The sequence below is a fragment of the Anser brachyrhynchus genome (genome assembly GCF_964034855.1).
Source record: "Anser brachyrhynchus genome assembly, chromosome: 3".
NCBI classification, from domain to species: Eukaryota; Metazoa; Chordata; class Aves; order Anseriformes; family Anatidae; genus Anser; species Anser brachyrhynchus.
In genome coordinates, this window is record NC_137696.1 from 81,591,974 (window position 1) to 81,605,772 (window position 13,799).

The following is a 13,799-nucleotide window of genomic DNA, read 5'->3' on the forward strand; positions in this document are numbered from 1 at the left end:
ACTGTAGTAATCATGAGATGCAACAGGTGTGATAAGTGACTAAGCTGCTTCTGAAGTAAGCTCTTCGCTCTACTTTAGGGTGTTCTTGCTAGTTCTTATTCATACACGCACAAACGTGGCATTTAGACATGGCCTAAATTAAGTGTTAACAAATAAATCTCCTTTGTCCATTCAACAGTGGCAAGTATCTGTTTAAAATCTAATTCTCCTTCCCTCACCTCTCTTTTGTACTTTACAGTGTGGGCCAGGCTCCAGCACACATGTTCGTACTCAGTAGGTTACTTCAGAGGCAGCCCCCCTCACTTTGATGACACTATTTATGGAGGCAGGCATTGCTCTGTGCGAACAAGGGTACAGAGTCTGACCCTTCTGAAGGCTTGTGACGGCTGCAGTCTGGAGGCAATCCCATGATCTTAAACACACTTACACGATTTATTCCTCTTGTTGTCTTTTGCTATCATCCACTTAGTGCAATTAAATCACAGAGGTCCTGATCTACTAAAGAACTCGAGCACACGCCTGGCTGTAAAAGTGCTTAGACATAACTTTCAGTGCATGATTATATCCTAGTGAATTCAGTTTTGAAATTAAAAAAACCCTTAGGCGCACACTTAGAAATAAAAATATTCCAAGGGTTTGCCAAATGGAGATGGCTGGAAGGCCGTGTTTGTTACTGTGTTGAATTGGGGCCTAATAAAGAACAGCCGGAGTTTTTCAGCTAAAAACCACTGTGTATAAATCTCAGGGGCAGCAATGCTGGAAATAACAGCTATTATCTGCTGAAGTTTCAGTGCAACTATGGAAACTCAAATGCCTGTTTAACTCAAGTTTGGCTATAACCCCTAGCATTGTGCTGCTACTTTGACATCACCTAGAGAGAAGATCTTTAAACCCATCCCATATTCAAACTTCTTACAACTATGCGTTTGGTGAGGAAGTGGATATGCAGAGTCTGCCCTGAAGGCAGCCTGGTCACAAGTAGCCTGTGGCTCTCAGTTGTCCCTGTACTATGTTGGCAGCTGGTAGCCCAGGCTGTTGCTACAGAAAACTCCGACTTAGGACATGGTTAACTGAAATCCACCCAAAAGCATTGGATGTTGTTTTTCTCTTGCTGTTTCCAAAGACTGTTTTGTACACAGAACAGAATAATAATCTGTAATAACTGCTTCACGAGGCATAGTCCACTAGAGTATCTGCTCATATAAAGGCTGGATGTGGGGATAAATAGCCTGATAGCCTCCTCCTATTTGCAGCCAAACTGCTGAACAGTGTTGCCCAAAATAATTCTGTTGATCCTAAGCTGTGAGTAGGAAAGTTAAAGTGCCATCTTCTGAAGGATAACCAGCTTCCTTGTTGCTTTTTAGTCTGTGAAAAACAGCAATGGGAATGGATGTGTAGCATTGGCCCAAAGTAAACTGCACACGTGTGTGACTACAGCTGTGTCATTTAACATGCTTATATGCAATTAGGGCTTCCATGATGATATTTAGTGAGTTCAAGACAGCAGTCAGAGAGAAGGTGCACAGCACCGTTTGCATGTTTGTGATATGCTTGAGTTGCTGTGTATGTGCTACAGAAGTAGTCACCACAAACACAGTAAATTTCATGTATTATGATAAACTGGATCTGTCACACAAACCCAAAACAAAAGTATAGTTAGCCCAGCGGCTGATTACCTGTACTGTTGGTCCAAGAACACTTGTAGGTTGGCAGTGGAGTTGATATGTATGTATGCTGTGGATACCTGTATAGCAACATAGAGTGGCCTGGTCAGACACTCTTTCAGGCATCCAGAAACCCTTGACAGATGTGCGTGTGAAACAGTGACAGCAGGTGGGCTAAAGCCGGCTAAGGTTCCTGCCTGTCCTTGTCAAAGCAAGAACCAAGAGGACAAAGGTGCTAGCCAGATGACAGGTTTACGTTTCATAAGGAGGTTGTAGGTAGATGTTATTGTGTCTTATTAAACAATTTTTATTTATTTGTGGAGAAATTTTAGATATACCTAGTTAGTATGTCAGTACCTGTAACCATTCAATCCACCAGAGACTTATTCTTCAGTTTCATAAACTGAACTTTAAGGTAGGCCTGTATTTCTGGAATTGTGTACAATAATGATGAGTTGTTAGCATTAAGATCCATTCAAAAATTCTCTTTTCTGAATTTGATAGAAGGTGTGGCTCAGCAGTAGCTGTGTGATATATGGTAGTTTAACTTACTGTTTGCCAGAGCGTCTAGGTGGTCAGGCGGGTTATCTGGTAGCAATTTCAACATTAATGGACCCATTCCATAGAATCATAGAATGTACAGAGTTGGAAGGGACCCACAAGGATCATCAAGTCCAACCCCTGGTTCCATACAGGACCCCCCAAAAAGCAGGCCATGTGTCTGAGAGTGCTGTCCAAACACTTCTTGAGTTCCAGCAAGCTCAGGGCTGTGCCCACTGCCCTGGGGAGCCTGTCCCAGTGCCTGACAACCCCCTCAGTGACGAACTTTTCCCTAACCCCTCAGCCTGACCCTCCCCTGTCCCAGCTCCATGCCGTTCCCTCGGGTCCTGTCGCTGTCCCCAGAGAGCAGAGCTCAGCGCCTGCCCCTCCGCTCCCCTCGTGAGGGAGCTGCAGGCCGCCATGAGGCCTCCCCTCAGCCTGCTCTGCTCGGGGCTGAGCAAACCAAGGGACCTCAGCCGCTCCTCATACATCTTTCCTTACAGACTCTTCAGCATCTTTGTAGCCCTCCTTTGGACTCTAACAGTGACTTAACAAATGTAATAGCACATAGCAAATTTAAAAACATATAATTCATACTCTGAGGAGACTGAATCAGTAATTAGGAGGAAAATAAATAAAATGAAGTATTGTGAGTTACTTTACAGCCTCATGATATAGGCTTTTCTGGCCATTTGTCTCCTGTTTTACTAACATAAACACCTGTTACACATGATATGCCTATCAAAGATGGTTCAGGTTCACCAAGACTGAGTGTGATATGAACAGAGCCCTAAACACAAGTGAGCAAATAATGTGAAGGGGCTTTGGCTGCAGGAGAGATATGGCTACGCATGGGAAGGAGATGACAGGAAGTGTAATGATGAGATGAGAAAACAGATTAATATGTAAAAAAAAAAAAAAAAAAAAAGTATATATTATATATAAATTAGCAACAAAAAGCCATTCTCCCCAAATGCTAAAAAACATTTGCCAGTCCTCACCCTTCTTCCTTTCCTTCCCTTCTCTCCCTAAATGTCAACCAAAACAAGATACAGTTAAAAAGCATTTATTAAGTAGCATATCTTGGTTGCTTGCTTTGTGGGCAGAGAATGGCAGGTAACGAACGGCCTGGAGGAACAAAGTGCTGTCCCTTGGCCAAAGCTGAGGAACTCTAGACAAGTGAGTTTTAAACGTGTTTGTTGAAAAAAATCTTGCTTCTGAAGAAGAAGGTGAAAGTCTTATGATGAGAAAGGACTAATCTGATGACAGAGAAAATGATCTACTATAGATGGGACCTCCTCACCAGATGGGGGTCATGAACCCTGTTGGACTCACTGTGCCTCTGTACCACAGGCCTAGCTCATCAGAAAAAGCAGGCTAAAATGATGGACAAGTATGTCATGAGGCACACAGATAGAAAATTTGCCAACAAGGAAATAACAGAATGAATAGTAAACCCTTTTTTTTTTTTTTCCAAGCACATTGTTTTTCTTAGATAAACTATTCTCAGATCACAGAAGCCTATCAGAAAGTCCATCAAATAAGGTATAACCCATCTTCTCAAAGAAAATAAAATTTTATATAAATAATATATAAATAGCAGAAAAGCTAACTAATTTTTGTTGTGTTTGTGTTGGGATCTTAGGAAGTTTCTCACAACAAAAGCTTTAATTATGGGGAACATACAGGAGCTGATCAAATCTGAAATATCAGTAAATTAACTTTTACAGCAAACAGTTAAAAGTAATAATAAATTGTCAGGAAAACTCTTCACCATGTTGTTTTAAAGGAACTGAAGTATGAAATTTCTAAACTACTGTGGTGTCCAGTGTAACCTAAGAACAGCTATACAGGATCAGACACATACTGATAGTGACCATAGCAAATACTTTGGAAAGAGTTTAAAAATAGGACAAGCATGCAATAATGCTTCTTCAGCACTCTTTTCCGTCCTTAAGAAGTTCAAAGAACTTCCTAGAAATGATATCTTTGAAGGTATTAGGGGTCAATGTAATTTTTTTTTTTTTCACCACAAATTTATCTGATTGCTTTTTGAAACCATGTGAATTTTTAGCAAGGAGTAGTTTAAGTAAATGTGATAAGAAAGGCTTCCTTTCACTATGAAATTTCTACCTTTCCTGTTCTTTAGTAACCTACACATCTTGTATGAGAAGAAAAAATGAACAACTATTTCCTACTTACTTTTTCTGTCACTCATAATTTACAGATCATTTTTTTTTGTTCTCCTTGTCATCTCTTTTTCAGCCTGAGTCTCTGCTGCTCATAGAAAAGCCATTCCAAGCCCACCATCCTTGCTGTCTCACTCTGACATTCTCAAATGGGTCATCAGAGTTTACACTATTTTTATGTAATTTTGTACCATCTTTTTAGTCATTGTTACTTGCAAAACACTGAATAGTCAATTTTTTTTAAAGTTTCTTTTTTTTTGTTTTAACCATTTTCCTAGCCTAGAGCTAGTATGAAGCTCTTATTTCTAAAACAGTACTTGGATTTTCGAGTGAAAACAGTTAACACCCTTCATGAAAGTCATGAGAAGCTCCTTTTGGCATTCCTTATAGCATGCCTTAATGTGCTATTGGAAACTTCAGGATTTGGAAAGCTGTTTTTTTAATAATTTCTGCAAAAAAAACATCAGCAAGCTGTCTCAAATCCTTTTGTCCAAGCCTATCATACAGCTATCTAGGGTGTTATTTCTAATAATTTCTGCTCAGTTAGGTACACAATAACAATGGTATTACATGTATTCAATCAAGTATTTTTATTCATAGAATACACCTCAAATTTATTTTAGCAGTTTAAATAAGTGAGTTTAATGTATATTTAGTCAAGCATTACAGTAGTGAGGGCTTAAGCAGATTAGAAATAAATGAATCCAATTAAAGAACACGTCTGTGAAATTTGATATGTCATAGGCATGAATGAACTGTTTGCACAGCAACTGTAAAGAAATCATTAATGATTAACTATTTAGAAGAGATTTAATCAAGGATAAATGGTATAGGACATAGTTAAAACATTTGTGTTGAATATCTGGAGATTCTGAAATAATAAAAACATGCTTTGCATAAATAGTGGCACAAATATTGGTCTTGGATATTTTTTTCTTTCTTGTGTGTGGTAGATGTGCAGCCAGGGGCCACAGCTGAGACTTAGCTTACTAACATTAGCTACCATATACATTGACAGTGGGAGATTGTTCCTTCCAACAGAAAGCTGAAGTTTACTAGGTGAGACGGACAAAGATGCTCCACAAAATTAGTGTTTCCCCATAGGACAATATTGTTATCCTCATTTTTACAGCTGAAATTCAGGAAGATTAAGGTGGGGATTCTCAGAAGTGATCAGTGCTGGGCTAAATTTGACCCTATCGGAATTAAGAGTCCCATTGGCTGCCTTGAGAGTAAGCTCAGGGAGGTGCCAAGTGCTTTCAAAAACCCTGTGATATATGATTTGTTCTATGTGACACCAGTCAGTGATTTGTGGGAGAGCTGAGAGTTTAATCCAGATCAACTGGCTAGTAGATCAGTGTCTTAAAGGTGTCAGAGGTATCCAAGGTTTTTTTTTTTTTTTTTTTGTTTAACATATACAAATTTTAAGAAGATTGAGATGGGAAAGTCCACCTTGTACAACAGCAGTCTGTTGCACTGTTGTTAGACTGGCTTTTGAAGAAATGGAAGCAGTCTTACATGTGTATGTGAGAATTTATGTTTGTGTGGCATTAATTCCTACAGGGATCCTGTGTACGTGTACATGCGGATGCACTGAGGTGACATTGTTTTTCATGGAATGTCTGAAAAGGAGTTGGAAGAAAAAATATTATCTGAATGTTCAGGTGGATTTAAAGTAAGGGAAAACCACAAATATTTACAAAGAAATCACCATAATAATTTAATGAAGGCTGACACTTATGGAGGTGAATCATGGAGTTCTGCAAGGTTAAACATGCCTTCGGATAAAATGTTGTACTAGACACTGTTCTTAACTGTTTTGTGGCCATCCAGAAAAGAAAGCATTACAGACTATCCCCTTTAATCTCAGTTTCTTGTTATCAGGCAGATTCTAACATATAAAAACCTTTATAAACTCCTATCAAATACATTTCTCCATTTAGCTTGACAGGCACTGAATATACACCATATATGACTTTTAGATGGTTGTGCTCCTAGACACATTTGAAAGAAAACAATCCCAATATAAATGAATGTTACAGAATTAAACTGAGGTCATCATATTTTATTTATTTTATTTAAAGCTCATTGTCAGTGCTATATGTAATTAAAGATGTTCATCATCTCTTTATATAATTATCCTAGGATATCTTAGGCATTTTATTCACAAACAATAATAAGCCTTGGTGCATATTTTTATCTAGCAAATCTAGTAAGTAAAGGCTTACAAAGTGTACAAAGGGCTCCTTTTGGAGCCAGAGATGGCTAGACATGTGGTTGGGAATGACAAACTGTACCTTTAGACTGCTGAAATATCTGCTACACCATGATTATCTAGAGGCCAGGACGTTTTATTTAACTCCAACTGACAATCAAATGACTGCACTCTGAGACAAGAAACCAAGCAGGGAAAATAAAAAATGTCTTTGACAGTAGTTCTTCTAGAAGATATCCTCAGGCGTTTATGTTAAATGGTCTGAATAGGAAACTTCACAGTTCAGTTTTCCTGAACGTATCAAATCATTTAATTGAACTTGCTGGTTTGGATTACTCTGTCTTTAAGAGCAAATACAGAAACACGATATCATGTACATGAATCTCATGATAGGAGAAGCTGTAAACTTCGACTCAACAAGATGTAAACAGCTACTGTTGCTTATACTATTTATGGGGTAAATAGGTGCCTGACACTCAGTGAAGGGATCCAATGTACAGATCTCATACTTCTCCAACTAGATGCAATGCTTAGTCATTAAATGTTCTAGTGATAAAAAAGCACAAGAGAGATTTAACCATTAAGTGTTCTAGTGATAACCACATGAGAGATTTCTAGAGGGTCTTTCCAATTACTTTGGTGAGCAGTAGGTCAGACTTTTATGGGGCTTTTCACTCAAGAATTTAGGGAGGATAACCGTCGTCATCCCAATTACTGATGGAAAAACTGAGACATGGTTTATCTCTGAGGTCAGACAACTGAACATCACTATAACTTCATAATAAGCAGTGAAGTTCAAGAGTTTTTTTTTTTCCACTTCAGGCTAGTGTCCTGAAAGTTGGCTTCCTGTGTGAGTGAACTGAAGCGCCCTTATTGTGACTGGGTTGGGAAGATGCTAAGGGGATTGCGTTTGCTCCTCCTGACAAGTCTCGCAAGCAGACTGAGGCCTTTGTAAACATTTCTGAGACACATTGTACATGAACAGAGGACACAGCAGATGAGGAAATTGTCTGTTTTGTTGTACCATCTGCTGATTTAGAAAGCCATGAACATGACAAACAGCCAGAATCTGTTCTCTTTTCACTCATCTGTTGAATGGCGCTGTTAGCATTGCATGAGCTGGAGTGTGGAAATGTTAAAAGTTGCAGGCATTGTTTAAAAGTAAAAGAATGATATATTACAGTATTGTGGTCAGACATGCATGAGGAAGTGCCAGACTTTTACCACCTTCATGGCTGATTTTCACTGAATTGCAACAACTCAGCAAAATAGACTGAATATTAACGACATTAACACCTTTAGTTTAATTACATGTTTTCTATTCCATATTCTGTTAGACTGGCAGAAAGTCTGACCAAAGTAATGTTCTTGATTTCTAACAACAACAACAAAAAAGTGCAGTGAGCATTAATATGTCCCTTTTTATATATAACTTTGTGCAGCAGAAGAAATTTTGAATATATATTATTTGTTCATAAGAAATAATACAACCAATTAAAATTACACATTGGTTTCTTTTGCGTAAGCAATGCTTTCCACTTTGCTTCAGAAGTGTGGATAATTGTACTCATGGTGTAGGAACTGCTGCATTAAGGTCATCCAATGTTTTACATTCAACATGTACTTCATTAATTACCTTAATATGTTTAAGGAATGACATAGGTGTAGGTTATCCAGTGTTTGCAGGACTTTATGGTCCCTTAGTGCCTTTTTATTCTTTATTTGCTATGATTTCCAGTGACAGCATGATCACTGTGTATTGTTCAGACTATCAATTGGGAGATACCAGAGAATAAAGTAAGATCTGATTCCAGTTGTATATTGGTGTTTTGTTTGCTGCTGGAGAGAATGAACTGAAAGACATTTCTAATCTAATGCCATAACTTTGTGTATGAAGACTGAATTTCTGTAAATCTTTTTTAGGGTGTCTAAACTTAATGTCTTTTGATACAAGAAAATACACTGTATATATCTGTCTCTTTACTGGTTATTTGTGTATTCTCAATCACTGCGTGTATAACTTATTCTTCCTTTCTGGCATGTTGTGGCATTAAGGTGAAAAGGTACTTTTCCTTATGGCTTTTGCAGATTTTACCATAGGCTTTGTAATTTTTCTTCATGTTTTGAAGGTTTCTTTCTTGTTTTGAAGGTTATGCTGCTTATGAGTGGACATATATAAGATCTCTATTCTTGAGTCTTTGTCCTACTTCTTAGGTTCTCTTGGTTCAATCTGGATATTTATTCTTCACTAATGGATGTCATTATTTTACTCCTTCCTCTGGATACATCCTGTTCAGCTGCTTTTGCTATTTGAAAGCATTTTTCAGGGCTTAAGTTCTCTTCTGTTCCATAGTCAATACCGTCTTTAAGCAAGATTCTTAATATCTTCAAAATTATTTTTACCCATAACTCTCTAATCTTAACTCACTTTAGTTTTTAGATTTTGATTATGGTAGTCCCAAATAGCCAACAAACTACTGCTCCAACAAACACAACCACAGAAAAGCCCAGCTTTTCTCTACAGTATTAATTTGTCTTGGGCCTTTGTCACTAATTCTAGTCTTCCCAACACTATTTCTAGCAAAGCTGACTCACTCTTTCCTCATTTTTTCCCCTCCAACATAAAAAACAAACACACAAAAAAACCTGTCTCACTTTTTCAGTTTCGTGGTGAGTTCTATTCACAGGCCCAATTGCCATATTTATGCAAGCTTTTTTTTTGTTTGTTTGTCAGGAATTTGGGATCTGTGGTATTGTGATACTCTTTCACTGTTCTTTTTTTGGTCTACATGTTAATCAGCCATTATCTCTTCCTCAAAATTTTGTTAGACAGACTTGCCACCATGTTTCACATTGTACTTTTTGGCAGTTATAGTAGGCAGAAAGCATCTTATAACGCTGATTTGTGAGAACTCTTCACACAAGTGTTGCAGATCCAGCTGGCACACAAGTCATGGGCAAAGAGATTGGTTTCCTTTGCCAAATGCTTTTCTTCTTCAGCCTTTGTCCATTTCTGTCTATGTAGCTTGATATAGCTAGGTCCCTTTAGTAAAGAATGCTTTGTACTCAACTTTCAGATACTTTAATGCAGAGAAGTACAGTTGGTACAGACATTGACGCATATTTTTTCATGATGTTAACTCTAGTACATCAACAAGTACTTTCAAAATTAGGATCGAGCTATATGTAGGGCAGTGGAAGAGCCAGCAACAAGGTACAGAATAGAAATGCTTCTGGGAGTTACATCTGAGAAGACAATGGGGAGCAGTATATTGTAGCAAGTGGATTTTACGCTTTTTGATTTCTTTTCACTTGCAGTGAAGCATGGTAATCCAGTTTGTAGGTGCTTGATACATTGACCATACTGGCCCAATTCTCATCTGGGGGGAAGGGACAAGATAGGGAAGAAATAATACATTTTTGGAAGCATATGCTAAGGAGTCAAAGAGGACCTCGAATTTCCATCCAACTGTGGAAAGAATGGCTGTTTCCTATCATGAAAAGGTGGAGGTCTTCAATGTGTTTCCCTTTGCAAAGAAGCATCACTTTGGTCTTGTCTGGATTCAGTTTGATCCATCTGTTCTTCATTTAAGAGCTAATTTCCTGTAGTTATTCTGATGTTTTATAGTGATGATAGTTGCATCAGAAAATGAGATAAATAGTAGATTGTCAGCAACATACTGTTAGCAATTGAACACATGCCATATCACTCTCTCTCTCAGCAGTCTCATGTAGATAGATGTAGATTATATGGATCCCTGTGGGATTCTGAAGGTGAGGACCTTGGAGGAAGGGGCTCGTACCCACCACCTTTTTTTGAATTACATGTAGAACATGAAATGCCGTACTACTGTGTTGCTAGGACTGTGTGATAGAGGATTCAGGTGTCCGAGAACAGGAATCTGGAGATTACAGTTCCATGGTTGGCAGAAGTTTTATAAATGCCTCCAGGAAGTTGTCAGAATTTCCATCTGTAGTTTGTATACCACTAGGAGTCCTGGTTCCTCTAGTCCTTTGCCTTATAGTACATATGGATATACTCAAACATTTTCATTTCTTGATGGAACATCTCCTGCATCTGACATTGAGAACACAGGACCCTTCCTCCATGTTTTCTTAGCTGCCTTTTTTTTTTAAACTTCTGGTATTTATCTTGGCCTGTTGTTAGTGGTGTTCTGGTATCTATCTTGGGTCTTCTGAGGGGTAGCTGTGCTAGGTTAGGGATGGTATTGAATCATGTCTTGGTGATGCAAAAAGTCCAGGTGTTTCATCTGAAAGGAGAGTGCAGATGTGTTTTTTAACCAGAAACTTCACATTCAGCAGCAAGAACTTCTTGTCCTCAGCAATTGGCTGCAAATACTAGCTTTTGGTGCTTACTCTAATGTGTGGTGTTCTGGGAAGGTGACTCCTCACCCTCGACATACCAAGAATTTAGAAAGGTAACACATAACAGTATGTAAGGTTTTGGACAGGTCCGACATACCTGTTTTTTAGATTCTCATGGCTTAGAACTGTTGTACAATGTAGTCTCTAAGATTTCAGCCCTTATACAGGACTTAAGAGCAGGCAAGTTGTGCTGGAGTAACAGTCTGAGGTCTGAATACTGAGGTGGTGTTTATTCTAATTTTTCAAGACTACTTCACTGACAGGAGAAAACAGCAGGCAATTACCAAGTGGCATGCACCAGAAATGAGTGGGTAACGGCAGGGGTGCAGAGCTATGTCTTCTCCAGCAGAATGGAAGGCAAAAGAGTTGGTAGGTTATAAAAGCAAAACAGAATGTCCTCATCTGCTTAAAGTTGTGAACAATTTATCTCCTCAGTTTTGATTCATTTTCATTTCTGGATGTAACACCTTCTGCACCTGACAGTGAGATGGCAGGACCCTTCCTCCATATTTTCTTATAATCAATATGTCAGTGGAAATGTGTATATCATGGTGTGATTGACAGTTTTTAGGACTATTGATAAGGTCTTATGCTACCGTAGTGGTTAAATATGAAGATTAATTGACATCCTTTGTTTCTGATGTTTTGTGTAACATGAAGATAATTTGAAAGGGCGCCATTATGGAAACAAATGCTTTTGCAAGTCAAGCCAAGCTGTCTGGGTTAAAACTCTGGGGGTAAGCATGGGAAAGATTAGTGGTTTCGAAATATGTGGACAAGCCTTACCTGTTGAACAGGCCAATGGAAATCCATATATTCAGATGTTTTCACTACAGGGAGGATATTTGAAATCCAAATATTGTAGCAGAGACCTACCTCAATTAAAGGCAAAATTTGAAGAAATGACCTCATTAAGAAGTAAATTTGAATTACAAAACAGTAATTATGCTTAGCAAATCTCTACCCACTATGGACTGGAAACAGTGTAGTCAGCACAGTTCTAATGCCAGTGATTCGCTTTCATGTGTGATATGCACATGAATACATACAAATCGTCTGCATTGCCAAAAAAACTAAGCCTGTTCTACCAACAAGTTTATTGTTTATCAGATGCAAACCAATGTTAGTGTAGAATTGTCAGTAATTAATTTGTCTATTCTGCAGGTTTATCTATGGTTGTCCAATGATTAATCCTATGTCATTTATTTCAGTAATTTACCAAATTTATCCTTCTGCCACTGATTTTTATCTGAAATTTCAGTGTACTAAACTGTGATATGTTCAGTTTGTGGTGCAGTTCCTTTCTGAAAAAAAATGTTAAACCGTCATGGCTTACATCAATATACATGTGATTATAAAACAAGATATTGTTGCTAAAGTTGAGTGAATAATTTACTATTAATATAATTCATTAAGGATGAGAATGAGTCTTTAGGTTCAAACAGAGCATGGGGTAATGTGTGAATGAATATGCTGCCTCTTTGACTGCATAAGTCAAGCATTATTCTTTCCTTCTCTCCTGATTAACACAAAGGAAGAGAAAACCCATGAATCCTTCCTCTTTTCTTCCAGGTAGGTAGGTGAGGGAGAAACTCTTGCTCTGCTTTGTTTAAATGAATCATTGTCAGAATAGGTTCCGTATGACTACATGAAAGCTGGAGAGCTCGTTTCTTACTCCCCTGGGTACCAGCAGACACGCAGATGTGTGCCGAGGGGTGCAGTCCAAGACATATGCCCTCGTTATGGGTTAGGAAGACATCATGAATAGTGCCAGTTTTCCTTACTTTTAAGTATTCGTTAGAAGGTTTGAAGAAACTAATACAGAACTTCATGAACTGCCATTATATTTATCTCCTCATAGAAAACCTCTGATATTTTGTGAGTGTGTGGCAGGCCATTTAAATTACAAGATTTTTATTTATTTAACTGTTTTCTCTGTCTGGAAAGCTCTTTCAGTGTAAGAGACTCTTCAAACAGAGGAATAATAACTCACAGGATGCATAGAAGAATAAAGATTCACAGATTTCCACCAATTGCCTGAAACCATGTAAATAATGAAAAATATAAAATTAGAAATTGTTTCCCATTAAAAAACATGTTCAATGTATTTAACCGTCTGTATTTGCAGGCTGTTATGTGCACCCCCACACGTACACTAACACACACACATGTAAACATGTACGTTTCTAGCACAGTTAAGAGTTTCAAGGAAAATGTGTCCTATTTACTGCTTAGCTGTGTGACCAATGCAGAAGTGTAATAAAAATCTCAAAAATTCCATCCTAGAAATTCCCATCCTAGTTTATTACTGAAAAAAAGTAGATCAGGATGATAACAGTTGGCTGCAAAAAGAAATTGTATTTTTTCAGTTTAAAAATAGTGCTATTGTTTAGTAAGCTATACTACTTAAATGCATTAGGGTGGTATACTGGCTTGTCCTGGACGATTTTTTTTTTTCTTAAAAATATCTTTCATTTCCACCTCCCACTAAGAAGGAAGGTATGTTTCCCATTAAGATATGAAGTGAGTTTGTTTTTCACTTTTGCCTTTTATATAGGGATACTGAATATAAAGGACTACAGCTCTCCTTGGATCAGGTCACAGCTACCAAGCCGGCATTCTCATACGCAAATTCAACTCCGACCATAACGGATAATAGAAAGGCAAGCAAATCTCGCCTCTCGAGCACAAAGTCAAAATCAAGGACATCACCATACCCACAGGTAGTTGTCTCTGGAAAACAAAATTAAATCTTTTTGCATATCTTGATTTTGACTGCTATTTTACCCAAGTAATTAGAATGGT

General features: G+C 38.0%; 1 protein-coding gene across 1 annotated transcript in view; it reads left to right on the plus strand.

The window, feature by feature from the left end:
• Nucleotides 1-13,799, plus strand: part of SIM1 (SIM bHLH transcription factor 1) — a 51,267-nt gene that overhangs the window by 20,343 nt on the left and 17,125 nt on the right. The window contains exon 10 of the mRNA XM_080585944.1: nt 13,552-13,717. Coding sequence (XP_080442070.1) covers nt 13,552-13,717 — 166 coding nt within the window. The remainder of the gene's footprint in view (nt 1-13,551; nt 13,718-13,799) is intronic.